Genomic DNA, 20,867 nt, shown 5'->3' on the forward strand with positions numbered 1-20,867 from the left:
CACATGATTAGGCCACTTGTTAGCAAGGTTTGTGAGTGTCTGAGATGATAGGAAAATAATTACATGCCCCACTTTACATATGCAAAAGCAATTAACTGTCATTAGTGCCCAGAATTCCTCCCAACTGCCCAGGGAGGTGAGTCAGTGTCATCACTATTCATTAGGAATTAATTAGACGGGGCGTGGTGATGTCAGCTGTGGACAGAGCCCGGAATTCAGCAGTGCCTTCCTCCTGCCTGCCGAGGCTGCCGCGTGAGTCTGATCTGCCTATGGAATTCACTCCATCTCCACAGGAGACTCCGATTCTGTGAAGCTTTGGACAGACTTCAGGCAGCTTCCATCCTGTACCTCCTAAGGCGGAGATAATACCCAAGGGCAGAGCAGTGACAGGCGGGCCTACAGACAGAATCCGTCACTGTTCCTCACCTGGGATCCCTGGGAAGCTGTGGAATTGTATTTAGATGTGCTGTCTGAGATTACATTGGAAGGAAAGTTCCTTGTCTCCTCGGGTTTTTTGATGGAGTGTAGCTTTTTTCTCACATAAAACATCTGGGCTTTTGTGAAGATCACTGTGACCTTCAAGCTATCCAATTCGTGGTCAAGCTGAGTGCTATAAATATCTCTCTGTGTGATTCCCTTTCCCACACCCCTCCCCCAATGGCTCCCGCTTCTGGCACCTCTGGAGCTAGAGTGAAGGTCTTGGCTTATTAGCTCTCCTCCCACCCACCCCTGCTCCCCCACGTGCTCCCACTGGCCTTACCAGTTCCTCTCCCTTTGAAGAGGAGCCTCTGGTCCTCACATTACTTTCCCCCTCTTCTGCTTTCCTTACAGCTTTGTCTTCTAGTTCTCTCTCTTCTCTAGTGGTCCCCAGAAAAGGGAAAGAGGGAATGTCAGCAGTTTTTTTAAGTAAGCTCCCCCCCCTCCCGTTTTTCTGTAGCTTTGGAGCCTTTCCTGGAACTCACTCTGTAGACCAGGCTGGCCTCAAACTCACAGAGATCCACCTGCCTCTGCTTCTGCCTCTCGAGTGCTGGGATTAAAGGTGTGCACCACTGCTGCCCAGCTGAAGTAAGGTTTACGAAGAAAGTAACCTACCTCTTAGGATTCAGACCGTAGGTATTTGTCTCTTGCACATAACTACTAGTTGTCAGTAATAATGGCTGATAGATAAGATGTGGGACCATACACACTCTGTCTGGCTTGTGTTTCCTTTGACATGTTTCTAATAGGGTGGGGTGTCCCCGTCCCCCCCCATCTTCTTGTGGACCTCTTCAAGCACTCCATCACTGAGCTCCCTCCCAGTGCTGGAGTGGTTTCTTTTAGTGCTTACTAGTCAGTGGAAATTTAGTTAGCATGAGTTTGGGGGATGAGCTGTCATGTTATCAAAACAGGCTCAGGTCATCTGGGTGATACTCACTCCTTTATTAGCTATTTCTGTATCAGTACTGTGTCATCATTGGGGTGAAAATGTTAGGGTGAGCATAATGGTCCCTTTCCTGGAGTGCATTGGGGTGCAGAGAGAGAGCACAGTAACACAGGAATGCAAGATAGTGGGTGGATGGATGAATTGGCTTCCTTCATGGCTAACAGTGGCCACCGAGGTACATGAGATGTGGTCCTGGGTACTTAGGCAGACATCTAAGTCCAACTCATAGTCTGGCTCCTTTCCTCTGTTTTCATAGATAATTAAGACACTGGCTAGAACAAGGTTTCTGGATTTCCTTGACCCTCATGCTCAGTGGTGTTTCATTAACCACAAGGGCTAGTTTTAATGAAGGGGTAAGATGTTTCCATGGTGAGGGCCTCATGGGAATCTGCCAGGGGAAGAGCACCTTCTCTTGTCACATGTCACATGTGTAGAGTCGGTGTCAGAAGCGCCTGCATTTGCCCTCCCCTCCCTTCTGTCCTCAGGCTCTTAGACTCGGCTGTGTGGGTCAAGTGCACTTATGACACCTCCCCCTGCTCTTAGCAATCTTGAAGTGTTGGTGGGTTCTGAGGAAGGAATGTCCATGGCGGAAGGGCGGCTGTCTGGCCAATTAGCAGGCTTTTGGGGTTATTGTTAACAGCTGTGTTTTGAGTAGTGCGGGGCTGGGAAATTTTAGGAGACGAGGGGCCTACAGAGTGGTGTTCATGATGGAAACTGAGGTCCTTTGACTACATAACACACACACACACACACACACACACACACACACACACACACACACACACGTTTTTGTTGGTTTCAGCAGTCTTTCCTTGGAGACACTTGAACCACCTTGCCCAAAAGAATATGAAAACTATAATTTGTGAGAAAGTTTGAACTAGGGTGGATATTAGGAAGCTAATTGTCAACAATGTGAAGTTTCTGTTTGGTCTTCTGAAGACTTTTAAGATGCAAATCCTTAGTAAGTTGATTTCCTTTTTAAGTGAGCTCTCAGGGGCATACCTTTATTCCTCCACCGTCCTGTGTTTGGGGGGTATTTTGGCATCGTGGCATGCTTTGTCTAGAGAGGATTGACTGGATAGTCAGTGAGTGAGGGAGGGCACATGGTTTTTCAGATGACCAACTCTTCCTTTTATATCTCACAGCAATCAGGTTTCAGCTGCCCCCCCCCATTGCTTTTCTACATTTGAATAGAATTTAATATCTCCATTGTATACGTGAAAACCTGAGCTTTAAAAAGATTCACTAATTTAGTTTGAGCCATGTGATTCTGGTGAGTGAGTCAAGTTTTGAATCCATATCCCAGTTTGAATGTAACACACACACACACAAAGACACACACACAGTCTTACTTCTTCATTCTGAATTGAGGGAAACTGGACTTTCATAGTCAAAAGATGTGTGGGGAAGGGAAGACATCAGCTCTGCAGATGGCCTGTGAATAATCCATTATATTCTGCAGTGGTGGTGATGATGGTGGTCTCACTGCATAGGTTGGCCTTGACTTCTGGGTCCTCCCATCCCCACCTCCAGAGGTCTGAGATGATAGGCGTATGCCACTGGACCTGACTTGATTAGATCTTAATGTTGGTAATAAGCAGGTGCTTTTTGGTGTGCATTCAAATCAAGGTAGATTGAGCAGTAACCAGCTGTATACATGTAGGATGCTCGTAAAGTGTGACTGATACTCTCACAGTCACTAGAGTGACAAGGACAATTTCCAGGATGAGGTGGCTTTGGAGCTAAGAAGTGGAATGCCTGGATGGTTATTTTGGTATCTAGTATGGGACGCTTTCTCAGCCAGCCCTACCAGCCTTGTGATCAAAACTCTCTGCCCATACAGGGGCTCATCTTACACTTGGGTTGTAAAACCAAGAACCTGAGTAGCTCTGTAGATTTTGTGCCTGGTGTTTTTTTGGGCTGTGTGCTGTTTTAGGTCCAGAGGAGGTAACTTCATCCTGCTGAGCTCCAGTAGGATAAATTGCAAGAGCCTAGTCACAAAGTTCTTTCTTTCCCTCTAAATGAATCAAAATGTAGGAGTGTTTAGAGCTATGTTTGTGCTTCCTGGGTGGATGGATCAATTAATGTGTGTGACTTTTAGCCTGAGAAGCAACTTGAATGTTGTCTGCAAGCCTTTGCTGCTAGTCTTCTGAGGTGAGGCTATCCTTGGTGGACAGTTTGGCTAGTGGACAGGCTTTCCTTAAGGTGGAGTCTTCTTCCAAACATCATCGAGTGGGGCTGTCCCCTCCTTTGTGATTTCAGATGCAATGGTGAGGGGTGAGTAGTTATGAAGGCCCATAGGGATCCCAAGGGTTGGTCAGGCTGTAGGAAAAGGATCTTTGAGGAGAGGCAGACCTGAAGGATGGATAGACCCTCAGGGATGATAGGGTCAAGTTAAGTGAGGAAATGGGTGTTGACCTAATTGGCTGTGCAGTTTCAGCATCCCAGTGTGAAGGTGGGAGGTGCTGAGGAGCCAGTGAGTGTCCTCCCACTGGTGAGTTCCAGCATAGCCTGTGTGACCAGCTGATGAGATAGATGCTCTTAAGACTTTGGGTGGGGGTTGTTGGTATGTTTTCTTCTGGAGACTATACTTTTAGTTGCATAAGAACCTTCTTCCTAGGCCTACAAAGGCCCAGGCCTCTCAGCTCTCACTCTGCTGAATTCCATCCCTTGGCTATAGTGGTTGAGCACCCACACATCTAATATATGTCTTTAAGTGCAGCTTCCTTGAGCGAATTCATTCTGCTGGGATCTGTCCTGGCTTGGCCTATGGTTTTATATGTGTGTGCATTGTTTTTTTTTTTGGTTGGGAAAGGCTAGCCACTATCAAAGAGTTCCCTCCTATTCTCGTAATTTCTCCAGTAAGCAATCACTAGGGTGGTTACAGCTTAGCTCAGATTTTATAGTACTCTCAGATCCCAACCCAAAATGTAATCACTTGAAAATTAAAAAGGCCCATGAGGCGCAGGCAGGCACCCAAAGTTCATCTTGGGGCCAGTCACAAAAGCCTTTCTTGTTTCATAATTTATACCTTGACATTGGCAAATTTTGACGTCCTGTGTAAGCGTATGTGTGTTGGTACAGGGTTGTCAATATTTTGCTGACATGTTCTCTGAATGATGGCTTAGAGATAACAGTTAAAACCAAGCATACTACCTTTTTAAAAAAAAAAATACAAATGCTAGCTAGGCGGATCTCTGTGGGTTCCAGGCCAGCCTGGTCTACAGAGCGAGAAACAGGACAGGCACTGAAACTACAACAGAAAAACCCTGTCTAGAAAAACAAACAAACAAACAAACAAACAAACAAACAAACAAACAAACAAACAAACACCCCAACCAACCAACCAAACAAACAAACAAAAAAGGCTGCCAAATTGAAGAAAGCCAATGTGAGGAGTCCAAAACCACCTATCAGTTAGACCATGGGTTGTGCTCTATCCCGAGGGTCTGTTGACCCACGCATTGGTGAGAGGAGACAGTTGGGAGAGGCAAGGGAAGAAACTCGGTTTTTTGTGCTCAGCTGACAGCACCTTGGAACATGGGCATGCTTTCCTCTTGCCTCTTGTGTTGAAATACTGCAGGGATGTAAGGGGAGCAGCAGTGATCACATGAGGCCCTCCCTGCTGAGGCACACCATGATTCCTTTTCCATCATTCCCCAGGAGTGATTCTCCTCCCTCCTTCTTTTGGGGAGCCCTCTGCATTAATGATCTGATGTGGTTTTCACAAAGCAATATTGATATGTTAGTGTGCAGCCAGCAGGGAGTACTGGATTAGATCATTTTCACCTTGGTGTCAAGCCAGCGTGACATTTGTTTAGAAAGCTTATCCCCTTGTGACTATAGGAGGCATGTATAATCGAAAGGGAATGCGCTTACATTTTGGAGGAAGATTTCTTGTGGTTCTGTTATCTCCACTGCTCAGAAGAATGAAGGAAAGATTGCCCCACAGTTTCCAGATGACTGGGAGAGTATGCTGTAGGACCGGCTGCTGCCCCATAGGAATGGGAACATCTCCACAAGCGTGGCAGGTGTGGGAGCGGACTGAACTGGTCTCTGCTTCATTCAGGGTTAGAGTTTAGGACCGGGTGTCCTGACTCCACAGGGGTCCACAAGGTAGGAGCCCCAAAGATCAATGTGCTAGGTCTCGGTCAACTGGTACCACTGACTGGTAGGATGAGTACCCGTGGCACTGAAGTAATCTCATTTCTCTTGTCCCCCACTCTTGCATGATCTTGTATTGAGATGGTGTGACATTTCGTTAGGATGTCACTTGCTAGAGTGAAGCTGATACCTTTTATTTTATTTTATTTTTTTAAAACACTTGTTCTGCTATGGGGATTTGACTACCCTTGAGTACCGCACTGCTTGTAGGGTATGGGCACTTAGTAAAAGATTCTCACGTGAGAGCCTTGCAGATGTAGCTCTGAGTGATTGCCTTCATTGGTGAGACTTTCCTCTCATCGAGGAAGATTACCTGGCTTCAGCCGGCCGTTAATGTTTTTGTAGGGTGCTTAACACGACACACACTGAACACAATCATCTGAGATCTCAGAATTCCATATTCTTCACTGGAGTTATTGTCCACGAAACACTAATGGCCAAGGCCCTACAGTGCAGCTCATAGGAGCAGTGTGTGGATGATGATCCCATCCTTATACTATTTTATGATTTCTCTTTTAGGTTTGTTTTCTTGAAAAGGCTCCAGGCTTCGGCTTGGAAAATCCAACCGCCAAAATTGAGCCCAGCAGCTGGAGCGGCAGCGAGAGCCCTGCCGAAAACATGGAAAGGATGAGCGACTCGGCAGATAAGCCGATGGACAATGATGCGGAGGGGGTCTGGAGTCCTGACATAGAGCAGAGCTTTCAGGAGGCCCTGGCTATCTATCCGCCGTGTGGGAGGAGGAAAATCATCTTATCAGACGAAGGCAAAATGTATGGTAAGTGGCCTGGAACATTCCTTTCAGGGACTGCAACCTGCCGTGGTGGGAGGGGATGTTCTCTGAAACCAGCTCGGATGCTCTTTGTGGAATGACAATTGGATATCCCAGGGACCAGGGCTCCACTACAGAGTGTCAATAAGGGATACTGGGATAACATCTCTGGGGGTTTGCTCTTTCTTCCTGCTTGACAGGCCTTCTGGCAGATGCTCTGAAGGTCCAGGTGCCACAGTGGCATTCATGCAGGAGGGAACAAGTTCTTCAGCACACGCCCTCCATCTCAAGGGAGTCCTGCCATTTAGCTCCACATAGCTGGTGTCAGGAATGGGACCGAGTCTCCTGAATCCTTCCCACCCTTGCAGGAAGAGCCTGTGATTTAGAGTTGTATATGACATTTATTTTTATTGGCTGGGGATGTGGCTCAGTTGGTAGAGTGCTTGCTTAGCATCACAAAAGCCAAGGTTTAATCCACAGCACTTGGGAAAGTAGGTACGGTTGTGCACGCCCTGTAATCCTAGCACTCTGGAAGTAGAGGCAGGAGGCCCAGAAGTCCTAGCTCATCCTTGGCTACACCGAAACTCTTGGCCAGCCTGGACTACAGGAGACCCTGTTCTAACACTATGCCCTTCTACAAAAAATATTCAACCCCCCCCCTGAACTGGGCAGATAAAACACACGTGTGGGCTTGAGCAGCCTGTTTGACTCCGCTTCCCACTTGCAGTCGAACTGCCAGCTGAGATGCTGTTGTTGACTCCCCCAACCCCCCTAAGTACCAGCTTCACCTTCCCTGGGTGAGGTCCTGTAGGTAGGCTCCGAAGGCAGCTGCATGAAGGTGAGGAAGGCAAGCCCAGCTTTCCGAATGGCTCGGGATGCCAGCAGCAGCAGCAGCAGCAGCAGCAGCAGCAGCAGCAGCAGCAGCAGCAGCAGCAGCAGCTAGTGTGACGCTTGCCTCCACAGTGTTGGGATGTCTCTCTTCTTTTCCAGAATGCTTCCAGCTGCAGACCTGTGCTTTTTGGCCACCTACCTTTTAGGGAAGCAGATGGCAGGTGGTTGCTTGTACACAGTGTTTGTCTAATTGAGTTGACAGAGTTTATGTTGTCACCAAGTCTAAAGAGATGCAAACAGCGTAAATTCCAAGAACACCAGCTCATCAACTGCCCGAGGCCGTTAACTCAACAGAGGAGTGATTTATTTCTCAGTAATTCCGACTCTTTCTGTAATAGGATGTTGTACCTTTAACCCTGCACTTCTCTGTCCGCAGCCCAAGGAGGCTGTGCTCAGAGCAGCAAAGGCTGCTGAGGAGGAGAAAGCAGATGGTGGTACAGCTGCCACCAGCTGTGGCCCGCCTGCCCTCCCCCTTCACCATGGATGATGTAATGGAAACAAAGACACTTTTGCTCTCTGTGGCACTGAGCCTCTCAGCCTGTCATGCACCCGGGAGTGAGAACCCAGACTTGTGGCATTTCTTTTAGGCTCTCGTGAGTTCTGTAGCCACAGAATCCTCTTTGTATCTAGGGTAGCGAAGTTGGGCCAAAACTGCTCAGCTGCCATGGGTGGATGGTTTCGGGGCCTTAGGTGTCCCGAGTCCTGTCTTCCCCTGGCCCCCCCTCCCCCCCATGGCTTTCATTCGTTCGTTTGAGCTGACTTTGTCACGTGTGGGGAAGCGTAGCTTTGGGACATTGCTTGTGCAGCTCCCACTCATTTGCTCAGAAATTGTTTTAATCTAGGTTCATGGTGTAAGCTGGGTTTGGTAGGGTACACCTGTGATCCCAGCACTCAGGAGGCTGAGGCAGGAGGATAAGTGGGGTTTTAGGGCCAGCCTGGGCTATCTAGTGAGACCATGCCCAGAAAACGACAGTTTGTTTTTGTTTTTTCTCCATTGAGATTTTCCTTTGTGAATAGCTGACCACTTTGCTATAACTCAGTTGTGAACTTTTTATGTGAAGATGATTTTTAAGGTCTCTGGCTGTGAACTGAACCACGGGAAACTTTAGATTTGAGTTGTTCTGTCCACAATTTAACCTGATCCCTTTTGCCCTTGATGTTGTCTAGTTTTGAGCTCCTGGGAAACATGGTCAAATAAATGATCACCACAGGGCCTTGGGGATTTGCCATGTTGGACGTTGTGGTTTTAGGGCTTGGAACTTAGCGGAGTTATTAGATATTGGTAAGCTTGGTGTTGGCTGTGGGACATGTCTGTATCACCAGGGTACTTCCCAGTTCTGCTTTTGAGATGGGTGTCTTTTTCCTTAAGTCAACACTATCTGATTATTGTCTGTGTTGGTAACCAGCCAGATTTAAAATGAGGCAACCCCTTTGAGGGAACAGCTTCAGGAATCACAGCTCACTAGGGAGGAAGAGTCGAGGACTGGTTATGGGTTTTCACAGGGCAGAGAGTACAGAACCTGTAGGATTTTGTTTCCTGACTGGGGAGGAAGAGATGGATTTTCTGCGCTGAGCTTGCAGTATCCTGGTCTTTCCACCGAGGAAACACTCCCCTCAGCTCTCCATCATTGTGCCATGTAATAGAATGCCCCTGCTATCTTGGCACGAAGTGTAGTAGTTCCTGGACTAGGGGAGGTGGAGATGGACCCCCAATTCATGGGAGTTGCCTCTGCCCTGCCAGGGACTTTGCAAGTAGAGAAAGTTGACTTTCCACAGTGATACCTCAGCCACCTGGGGACAGAGTCACGTGAGCTAGTGTAAGGCCAGAACCACCTCTGTAATCAAGCTTTTGCCGTCACATACAAGAATCAGAACCTAGGTGGACCAGGAATCAGCAGCCCCTAAGAGCTTTAAAAAAGGAATGCACTGCAAGTCTCTGGGGTTCTCTGCAGTCAGTCAGTGCATGTTTTCCTTGAGGATGCTGCTGTTCCTCTGTTTCTGAGCATTTGTGGAGTTCTTTGTGAAGTCATGAGTCCTGAAACATTGGAAGAAGCAGGGTCAGTTGCTTTATTTTGGTAACGAGATTTCCATCATGGTTGACAGGAGAGTAAATGGAAAGTTCTTTATGATAAGCTTTCGTCCCTTGGAGAAAATGGCTTAATTTTTTTGTGACCTTGGACTTCTGGGTATCCGAGGCTGTGTATCCGGCCTCCATGTGCCTGGCTGTCTTCTCTGCTCCCTGATGTACAGCGCTTATTCTCAGGTCCGCCTCTGAATTTGCTCTAAAGGCACACAGGCCTCTCTCTCTTTAGCTCTGCCCCTCATTTCTTATCTTATTTTTGCATAGCTGTGTGCTGCTTCTTGTAGTGGGGGAGGATGGGATGAGAGGGAAGTTTTTAGTGAATGTGCTTGTCTGAAATTAGATTCCAGGGGAGTACACCCCCTAGTGAAAACCGACAAAACAGAGCAGCACTGATCCAGGGGAGTAGCTGTGTCTCTTTCCCCTGTAACTGAAGACACCAGTCTGGCAGTGTGGTCAGATGTCCTTGGAATCCTACAGGGGTTGGGACAGAAACCAGTCTGCAGTGCTTGTCAGCCCTAGAGGCAGACAGGTGCAGCACTTAGCAGTTTAGACTGTAATTAATACGAACCCTGGCCCTGCACTTTTAGGTCTCCGGCTTCGGGCAAGTTACCTTCTTCCTTCTCCCCGTCTCAAAGGCTGAAGATCCAACTTCAGAGGATTGTTACAAAAATTAACTGAAGCGATTGTGATCTGGTATTGCACATTGTGATTGAAAAACATCTTACACACAAGTGCTAAATAAGTGTTTGTGAACCGAAAACATGGCCGAGGCTTCTGCCTTGTGTCGTCTTAAGGCTTTATATGTTATTTCCAGCTAACTTCCCTAAGGGCTCCCCGTTGTGCTGAGATGAGGGGCTGGGCAGGGAGGGGCCGCGGAGCTGTGGATGTGGTGTCTGGAAAGTTTCAGATCCCCGTCTGCCCAGCTCCAAAGCCTGGGCTGCCCCTGCTATCCTTTCTTCCCATCCGTGGTAGAAGCCATTGCCCGGGGATCCAGCAGATCAGTGTTGAGCACCAGCTATATGCCAGTCTCATGCTTGGGGTTGCCAGGATGACGGCAGGGAACCAGACAGACACACTCAGAGTCCCTGCCCTCATGGAGCTGTCACAAGTTCATTTGCCGGCAACTGACCTGAGGTCAGGGCCGGGTGCCAGAGATTTCTGGGAAGTCTGAGGACGCTTTGAAGATGGTCACCTTCCACTTAGCCTTTTGAAGCTTGTTCTTGGCGACCAAAGTCCAGGACACCTGGCCTGCTGCTGGCAGGAAGAGAACACAGCAGGGAGGGTCCAGATCACAAGGCTGGCCCTGATGCTGGCCAGAAAGATGTCTGGAAGGTTCTAGTGTCCTAGGACTCTGCAGGCACAACCACTGCTAGGCAATGACTTTCTCCTTCTGTGAGCAGATACCTCTAGCCTCTTTCTTGAGAACAGCTGGGCGGGAGACAGCCCCCTACCCAGCTTTTTTTTTTTTTTTTTTTTTTTTTAAAGTGGTGCTGGGGATTAAACCCAGGATCCTCATGCAAGTAAGACAAGGATTCTGTCAAGTGATTCATATCCCCAGCTGTATGTGGGGGGTGTCTTTTCTTGCTGGGATGTTAGGTCCTCTGGTCAGTCCTAGAGAAATAGCTAGTTCACAAGGACAGGGAAGATGTATGTGTGCCTCTCCCCCATTTCTAACTCCTGTCTTGCCAGTCGTGAGCAGGATTTGGGATTGCCTGTTGACCTGTTTTTTCAAGAGGAAGGGGCTTGCTCAGTGAGTCAGGACATCACAATGAGTGCACATGGGTGAACACAACTCTGTGCCCGTCAGATAGATAGAGGGGCCCATGCTGGCTCTAGCCAGCCCGGAGAACCATTTAAGGAGAGGCAGGACTGTCTGTGCCTCCACAGGAAAACTGCTTTCGTGGTTCATTTTGGGGTTGAGGATGGTGGCTGAGTGTGTGGAGCTCCCAGAGGCTCTGGTATGTAAATGATTACAGACTCCAAGGCCTACAGTCACTGGTACTTAGGAAACTGTCTTGGGGCCTGAGATGAACATATTCTTGCTAGTTCTCCATTGGAGCATCCTATGGCATCTTTAACTCCCTACCTACCTACCTACCTACCTACCTACCTACCTACCTACCTACCTACCTACCTACCTACCTACCTGTTGTTTCAAGATGATTGGTTAAAGTGTGAAACACACGGAGCTTTACCCTGGAACCGTCAGGAAACGGACTCCCTGTGCTTCCTGCAGACTTTTTGTAGGGTCAGATGCACTGAAGTATCTTGGATGCTTCTCGCTTGCACTCTCAGAACCTCCGCAATGGGCAGAAGTGGTAGAAAAGGGAAGAGGAGAGAGAGGGCCTTGCTCATTTTGTCACATAGGTGAAGGCAGAGGACCCTTGTGTTTTGTAGCGTGTGTTGTCAATTCTTTGTTGGAGGATTAGGAAGGAATTCTGATCCAAATAGGGACACAAGGGGAGCCAGGGTGAGTTCTGGGCTCCTCACTGCAGATGAGTAATAGGGGATTTTGACAGCTTGGTTCCTGTGAGACTAGCCCGTGTCATCAGTATTTTGATTGGGAAATAATGGGGTGGGGGTGGGGGTAGGCATGCAGATGATTATTCCCGAGGTGTGTGGCTTAGTAATGGGTCATGAGGGAGGAAAAGGAAAAAAATGCCAAGTCATTCTCAAATTCTTCTACTTCTTAAGGACTTTGCCATGGCAGTGGACAGTCAGGTGGATTTAAAAGTCACCCATTGAAGTGTGTGTTCTGACTATGATTTGGGGACAATATATAGGAAGTAATGAAAACAGATGACCTGTTTGAATTGCTTTTTAGAATGGCGTTGTTTCCTTAGTCTTCCTAACAACCCAAAGACAAAGGAACTCTAGGAATCTCCATTTTGTGGCTGAGGAAGCTTGAGGTCACACAGCAAAGAAGCTGGAGTGGACATTTCTAGCTAGGTCAGTCAGTACAACTAAGTGGTACCATTGACGTATATTTTGTTGTCGAGGTACACACTTTAGTGTTGTGGGGAAGGAGGGAGAGAAAATGATTGGGAATTTCCTGCTTTGGAGCCTGTCCTGGAACTCGCTTTGTAGACCAGGCTGGCCTCGAACTCACAGAGATCTGCCTGCTTCTGCCTCCCGAGTGCTGGGATTAAAGGCGTGCACCACCACCGCCAGGCTTAATTTCTGTATGTTTAATTCAAAGTAGATGAGTGGGCAAGTGAGAATGAGAGACAGACAATTACCTTCTCTAACTTTGAATTTTGGGGAAGGAAACACTTAGTGGTTTTCTTTAGATTATAGGCCCCTTCTGGCCAAAGATGATGAAGGCATATTTGTAGGTAGTTGTAAGTGACGTCACACGTGGCCAGTCTCTTTCAGTGTGGTATAGCCATAGACCTTGACAGGGAACTTCACATGACTTTTGGAGCCTGAATTTCAGAATGGCGGGGTGGAAAAGGGAGAGCCTCTTACCATGAAACAGTTGAGTCTGAGCAGGGAAATGAGGATGCCACCTGGGCAGGTGGTATAGAAGCTGCCAGTGTAGCCAGGTACTGTACCGAGGAGGGCATGTGCACCACACCAAGATGTCTGGCACTCATTCTGAGTAGAGTGAGACCTCTGCAGTGTTTCGGGAGAGGTACATGACTGACGCGACTCACTCTGTGTATTACGAAGCCACTTTTTCAGGCAAAGATGAGTTAGATGCCTCCTAACACTCTTCCGTGGGCATTGCAGCTGATGTTAGAGTGTGCCTTGCACATGGGGGAAGTTTCCAAGGTGGAACCCATGGAACTGGCTGACCAAAAGTGATTTGTAAAAGAATGGGAGGTTTGCGTTGAGGTTGCTCCTGGGTGATGGAGAGGTAGGTGGACTGTGGAATGAGGTGGGGAGGAGAGACAGGAGAGGCAGGTTTGGGAGAGGGTGGGAATGAGGTGCCTTGCGTCATGCACTTGTCCCTGGTATCTGTCAATGGGGCTTGCCCTGTGAGGTGTTAGAAACTCAGGCCTAGAGCTCAGGTTGGAGGTGGACGGAGGAGGAGAGTGCATTCCTATACTCCAGGAGCGGTGGTGCCGCTTGTGTGGCCTGATGAACAGTTTAGCAAGGCCAAAGCTGGTGTGGGTTAAAAGACATCATGTGTGTGTGTGTTGTACAGTGCATACACATGTATAGAACTCAGAGGATAGTTTGTGGTAGTCAGTTCTTCCCTTCGACCATATGGGTTCCAGTCATCCAACTCAGGTCATCAGGCTTGAGGGGACAAGCATCTTTACCTGCTGAATTATCTTGTAGGCCCCCGGTGTAGATTTTAAATGAAATGTCTGGAGTTGTGGGGAGAGAAAACAGGTTGCTTCCTATGCCCTCACCCCACCCCCATCCCATTTTCCTTCCTTTCTTTCTGACAGGGTCTTATATAATCCAAACTTACTCTGGAGCCCAGGAACATGACCGTAAACTTCTGTTCTCCATGCCTTTACCCTCCTAGTGCTGGGATTGCATGAATGGGATACCATGCCCCGTGTGTGCAGTGCTGTGGTTGAACGTATGCATGCTGGGCCTTGTACATGCTGGGCAAGCACTCTGCTGAGCGACACACCAGCCCTGAGATGGCCTTTTCTGCTTTTTGAAACAAAAGAAAGAGTCTATGTTCCTCAACCTGATTATCAGCAGCACAAACTTGAGCTAAGAGGGCAGGGGAAGAGGAGAGAGAGGGGTGAGGAGGGAGAGGGAGAGGGAGAGAGGAAGGGAAGGAACACTCAAAGAATCTCTGGGAGTGTGCTTTGAGTACTTGGGTGAACTAGGTGCTCATCCAGGTTTGAGAACCACAGGGCTGGTGGGCATAAAGTCTTTGGACTTGCCAAAAGAACCGTGTCAGCGGAGTGACTCCCCATGTCCTCCTCACACTGCGAACTGTGGGTGACTTCATTCAGTCTGCGTTTTACCCACCAGGACCATGATCATGACCAGGCTCTGGGGTGGGTGGAGGTGGTGGTCTTTGACCACATGTAAAAGAGACATGATACCTTGGATGGCTATCAAGTTAAGAGAAGACTAATTTTTAGGGCAGGGGATGGGTGTGGACACATGGTGAGCCAGGGAGAGCAGTCTGTGAATTGCGGGTGTTTTTGATGGAGCAAAAGCTAGAAGGGACTTTGGAGGGCTGACAGTGATTAAGGCCACATGGCTGAGCTGGCCCATAGCTGTGGAGGAGTGGAGTAGGCTTCATGCAGCTGTGGGAGAATGGGACCTAGACAGACAGGCTGAACAGAATTGCTGGCTGAACCACAGAGGGCCCAAGGGAAGTTGGAGGTTACTACTTTCTTTGTTGAAAATTTTATTGAGATAATTATAGATTCACATGCAATTGTAAGAAATAATACACAACGGGTTTCTTTGTGTGCAATTTGCCCATTGCCCCCAGTGGTTAGTTTTTGCACAATTGTGATACCATAGCCAGGATGTTGACATCAGCACAACCCATTGATCTTACTAAGATTTTCCCAGTTATACTTGTGTGTGTGCGTGTGTGCGTGTGTGCATGCGTGCGTGCGTGCGTGCGTGCGTGCGTGCGTGCGTGCGTGCGTGCGTAGTCAGGCTCGTTGGGTTGTGTGCAGTGTCTTCTCTGTTCCATCAGTCAGAATGCAAAACCCCAGGTTGCTCCTTATTGACCCCACCACATTCTGTCCTGCCCTTTCCTTACCTATCTCTGTCTTCTGGCAACCACCAATGTATGTAGTCTTTTGACAGTGGCACCCCCCCCCCCCCCCCACACACACACTCAGTCCCATTCACTCATTTCCTGGAGATGATCCAGTTATATGTGCATATCAACAATTTATCCCTTTTTATCATTAAGAAGCATCCCACAGTGTATGTGAGCCACAAAACTTTTGTGTGTTTGTAGGTATGATGTGGTATGCATGTATGTGTGGGTGTGGCGATCTATACACACACATGTGGAAGCCAGATCACATCAGGTGTCCTTTTCTGTCACTCTCTGCTTTATTCCCGTCAGACAGTGACCCTTGATGAATGTGGATCTAGGCTCACAGCTAACAAGCCCTAAAGATCCTCCTGTCTCTGTCCCCTACAGCACAGTGACAACAGGTGTGTATGCTGCCATGCCTTGATTTTCACATGGATGCTGCTATTTGAATGCAGGTCCTTATGCTTACACAGCAAGCATTCTTAGCCACCGAGACATCTCCCCATCTCAGGTTCAAATGGTGAAACGTATTTTGGAGAGCAACTGGCCTTTTGCCACCTCCTCTCGTCTGGGAGCATTTGTTTTTGGATTTCTAGTGCAGTCTGTGGGGGTAAATAACTCGGGAGGGGGACGTTGAACTCCCAGGCTGTTTTCCAAGGTGGCCGCACTGTTTCATGTTCTCACCTACATTCTCTGCACCCTCACCTCCTTTTCGTCCTAGCCGTCCCTGTTCATGTCACTCACTGTAAAAACTGGGTGTCACCAGCTCCTGCTTTCCTGATTCGCGTTCCATAGGGACTGCTGAAGTGGACTATCTTTTCCTGCGCTCATTTGGTGGTATGCATCTTCCTTGGTGGTGACATCACTTCAGGTGTTTTTTCTATCTTGTCATCGGAGTTTTGGAGAATTAAGGGCTTTGTGGGATTCATGGCTTAAAATATTTTCTCCTTTTTGTAGCTTTTTTTCCCTTCTAGCTTTTTTGTATTGGGGTTGGAGGGGTGAGCATCAAAACCCAACATTTTTCAGGTTAGTAAAACTTTTGAGTGGGGAGTGAGTATGATTTTTGTTTTTTTCTCTTTTTGAGACAGGATCTGGCCTGAGACTGGCCTTGAATGCCTGATTCTTCTGCCTCTTTCTCCCTAGTGCTGAGATTTTATGTGTGTGCCACCGTGCCCAGCTGGGTAAAACTTTTAATTAACAAAAAGCAGGAGCTTAGTTTCCCTGCTGTCTAAGGGGTTAGCATTCCTTCTGTGAGTCATACTCCGTGCCTAGCCTAGAGGCTGTCTGTTCTGTTACTTTAAAAGTGTCATGTTTCATACCACAGTGTGCAATCCATTTTCAGTTCAATTCTGTGTCAGGTGGAGAGCTTGTTTTTTCAAGGGAGGCTATTGGCATGATTAAATATCTTAGGTCTGTCCGTAGCCTGGCATCAGAGTGGGAGCTGGTGTGTGTGGGGATGGAGAACATGGGAGATGTGGAGGGCCCCAGTCATGACAGATGGAGACTGAGAGTGGGGACGGGATTGCAGGCTCTTGAATAGACAGGAAGATTCTGCGTGAGTTTCGTGGTGTGGACACTGGTATAGCCAGGATGTGTGAATGTGGGCTGTGGCCATGGAGACAAGGAAGGAGATGAGCATGTGGGGCCATCAGTGATCTGTGTTGGTTTAGAAGAAGCACAGTGTGTATTTGTGAATAAGGGACCTGAGCCACCCTTACTAGGGGACTTTAGATGACCCCTTGGCTATGGGTAGAAAGAACTTGATAAATTTGAAAAACTCGAACCCAGTAGACAGCAGGTGGCAGGACCCGAGGACAAGGGACTTGAAGGTTAGAAGACATGCTTCCTTTTTGTCTGGTTCCACACCATATGTATTTGTGAGGTCTCCTTAGACCAGTTATCATCAGCAGAATGGAGACAAGAAAACCAAGGTATTCCTCCCTTCTCATTAGCAGCGTCGGGAGAGAATGCAGTCATGTGTGAGAACATGCCTCCAACAGAACTGGTCTAGGGTTTTTTGGAAGGCTTGACCCAAGGAGCGTTGTTAAGGAAAGATTGGGCAGAGTTTCTGCAAAGGAAGAGCGGATTGTGTGTAGATCAGACTTTATGGGCCTGAGGTACATGTGATGGGAAGGACCTGTAGGAGCCTGTTGTTGGGCAGAGGGGAGGAGCCCCAGAGTGGGCAGGAGGTTCTGCAGCCTCAGAGAGAAGGGAGAAGATGGATGCTGTCAGTCAGTCAGGCAGACAGGCAGACAGACAGACAGACAGACGCAGACGCACACGCACACGCACACACACACACCCCGCCGTCCCCTTGTCAACCTCTACCTCTAGAGCCCCAAGTCCTTGCTTAGTGATGGGTGGTCTAGTTTTATGTTTGATGTTTGCATCTCATTCTGTTGATAACTGAAACCTATCAACAAGTCTAAACTACCATTTCTATATAACCATTGCAATGCTTTGTTGATTACTAAGTAAAGGTTCTGTCTTTGGTATCTTTCAACTTAGTAAATTTAAAAGATTATAAATGCATTATGTGGGTGGGATCACAGAGAACAATCTGGAGTCATTTACAACTTATTCACAGTGGGCACTGAGGGGAAACAGGGCTGCAGTACTCCTCTCTATGATAGGATTTGGTATTAATGGGATTTTAAAAATAGTGAACATATGTTACTTTTGGAATTGGAGGAAAAGAGATAATTATATCAAATTTATTTTTTCCTCCAAGTCAGTACTACTCATTAAAGACAATTGTGAAGAACAGCAGATAGAAGACAGGGAGCCATGGTGCCTGGGTGCACTGTGGCAGGCAAGGTGTCCCCAAGGTCTTGCTTTGGGAAGCCACAGAGGGATTCTGGGGTGGAAGGGTAGGGATCAGAGAGCATCTCTTCTCTCACTTGTGGTGGCTGGGATGCCAAGCTTGGGGCACAGGGGGTCACAGGGTCTGTGCTGGGGTGGAGAAGCAGAACAAAGTGTTCTTAGCATGGGTTTTAGGACACGAGGCAGGAGTTCAACAGGTGCCCAGACACTTGGGTCTGTCAGTCAGCTGTCCAGACCAGTCAGTGGTGTCCTGTATTATGCCTTGTGATAGAGCGCTGGTGTGGATAGGGGGGTGGGGAACACATCTATTCTTCAGATGCCCAGAGGATGGGTGCCATCAGAGGGAGTTGGATCTCTGCCGAGCTGGGATTTTTCTGTCATTCAGCCTGCACTTGAGAATAGACATGGTGTTGGGGGGGGGAGTGTCTGGTTTTTTGTTTTTGTTTTTTTTAATGCCAGTAGTTTTTCTGATGACATGCTATTCTTTGTAACAGATTCCTGGCAAGTAATCTCCTACCTGCCCTGCCATTAGGCACAGTTGGTGCATTTAGCATTTAAAAATGCTCCAGGGACTTTATGGCATGTTGCAAAATCTCACTTGACTCTAATCACTCATTAGATTATAGTTCATTGCAGATGGGTTTCATTGACCTGATGCTTCTGTTACATGTCCGTCTACCCTCCTTCCCTTTCCACAAGGCCTCCTTTTCAGGTAAATAACAAAGTCAAATTTGTACTGTGAAGCCCATCTGGATATTATTTTTTAAACTTACTTCTCTTCCTATAACATTCTTTCTTTCCTTGTTGGCCTTCTAGAATGCAGACTGCTGCCTGGGCCTGTAGGTTCATTGAAAAAAACATTTCCAGTCATTGCTGCACATCTTTAATCCCAGCACTGGGGAGGCAGAGGCCAGCCTGGTCTACCTAGTTAGTCCTAGGATAGCAAGAGCTACGTAGTGAGACTCGGTCTCAAACAGGGAGGGAGGGAGAGAGAACCTGTGTTCCACAGCCATTTTCTGTTATTGTCACCCCCCCCCCCCACACACACACGGGGAGGGGGTAGCCCTGGCTGTCCTGGAACTCACTCTGTAAACCAGACTGGCCTCAAACTCACAGAGATCCACCTGCCTCTGCCTCCTGAGTGCTGGGATTAAAGGCGTGCGCCACCACCGCCCTGCTTGCAAATTTTTTTTTTTTTTTTTAAGGAAACGAATTGAATCATTACCTGAACATTTTCTGTAGAACTTTGTTCTTTTTGCAAGTGTCAGAGAGACTTTTAGATAAATTAAAAAAGAGAATTCTCTGGAGGATATGTAGTTGATGAGTCCAGTGCCAGTTGACATGTATTGCATGTTTATAAGTTCAGTTTTCTCCGTGACTTGCTCTTGCCTGCCCTCTTTCTCTGTCACCTGTGAGTTGCTTGCTGCAGGATTGAGATGACCCGGCAGCTGTCCTCCTCATGAATGATTCTATTCCAAGCGCAGTTGCTTCCGTGGCAGCTTAGGAGAGCTGGCTGTTTATAACCACTTACTGAGTGAGGTCCCGGCTTGGTGATGTCCTGATAAGGACATGCATACCTCTAAAGTAGCTGCAGCCTGAAACAGTTGATTGTGAAAAGGGGATTGTGGAGGTGGAGTGTCCCGTGTTAGGTATCAGATTGCCTGTTTTTCAGCTTGCAGACTCCACATTAGGATGTGTGGTTGTGTTTACTGTCTTGCAGCAACTCGCGACTTACAGTGGAGATGGGATGTTGACTATGAAAGATGCTATCAGGTTGTTTAGGTTACTAGGGTTGTAAACTGTGTGTTGGGCAAGCATTCTCAGTGCCTGTGTGCCCTGTGACAGCACCCTTGGGGGTTTCTAGCTGCAGAGGCTTCTCTTCTCGGGTAGCTTGAACACTGGCATAGAGATTAAAAACCTTTTGAAATGTGTTTTACTATGGCTGGACATGAGCACTGGGGAGACAGAGGCAGGCAGATTTCTGAGTTCAAGGTCAGCCTAGTTTATAAGCGTGAATTCCTAGACTGCCAGGGTACACAGAGAGACCCTGTCTAAAAAACAGAATAGAAAGAAAGAACGGTGTGTTAACTGAAGCCTGGACTGAATGGGGCAGGTGTTGTGACAGGGAATCATAGCAATAATAATAAAAACATTTTTATTTTCATTGTGTGTGCAGTGTGCCAGGTACTGTTCTAAATACCTAACGTTCTTTAAGTCTCTGGATTTTTACAACAGCTGTCATCATTATTTTCATAATTCATACAGCAAATGACTTCTAAGGAGAGCTCAATGTGACCATTTTTTCTGAGAAGAGGTTCAGGGCATGGTGATGTCCTGATAAGGACATTCACACATCTAAAGTAGCTACAGCCTTGGACATCATCACAGGCTAGAAAAGTCCAGTTAATTGCCTGGGATTATATAGCTAGTTATTGTTCCAGCCAAGCCACAAGGCACAGTTTGGGTCCAAAGCCAGAGTTCTGATCTTCTTGCTGTCCCAGGAGCCTGGTGTTTTCCACACTATCTGCTTGGGTAGTTTTGGCTCCAGGTCACAGTGGAAAAGGGAGAATGTATTTTCCTGAATCTGGGGGCATCCTTGATTCCACTCTCTGCTTGGGAAAATCCTACTGGACTTTCAAGGCCTTGTAAAAATGAATATCCCTTCTAGGGCTGGAGATGGCCGAGCAGTTAATAACATCAGCTGCTTGTGAAGAGGACCTGGGTCCAGTTCCCAGCACCCTATGCTCGTGGCTCTCGTTTTAGGGGAGATTTGACTCTTGGCATCCAGGGCACAAGTATGCACTTAGTGCATATGCATATATTCATATACACATAATATACACACATCTATGTATACAATACATATATACACATACATAGGTATGCAGGCACACACCAGTACACATAAAATAGAAAATAACTATCTTAGCAAAGCCATTAGTCCCTGAAGTCTCAGGCAAGGAGGATCACTAGCTCCTGTTCTAGCTAGTATACTGTTAATCATCCGGCAGAG

General features: G+C 47.6%; 1 protein-coding gene across 9 annotated transcripts in view; it reads left to right on the forward strand.

Annotated features, from left to right (window-relative positions):
- The window catches only part of Tead1 (TEA domain transcription factor 1), a 237,042-nt gene that overhangs the window by 76,526 nt on the left and 139,649 nt on the right, over positions 1-20,867 (forward strand). For all 9 annotated transcript variants that reach the window (XM_076550475.1, XM_076550459.1, XM_006978606.4 and 6 more), the window contains exon 2: positions 6,107-6,362. In XM_076550475.1, the coding sequence (XP_076406590.1) occupies positions 6,206-6,362 (157 nt within the window). In that variant the 5' untranslated portion in view covers positions 6,107-6,205. The remainder of the gene's footprint in view (positions 1-6,106; positions 6,363-20,867) is intronic.

This window comes from Peromyscus maniculatus, chromosome 1 (genome assembly GCF_049852395.1).
Source record: "Peromyscus maniculatus bairdii isolate BWxNUB_F1_BW_parent chromosome 1, HU_Pman_BW_mat_3.1, whole genome shotgun sequence".
Classification (NCBI taxonomy): Eukaryota; Metazoa; Chordata; class Mammalia; order Rodentia; family Cricetidae; genus Peromyscus; species Peromyscus maniculatus.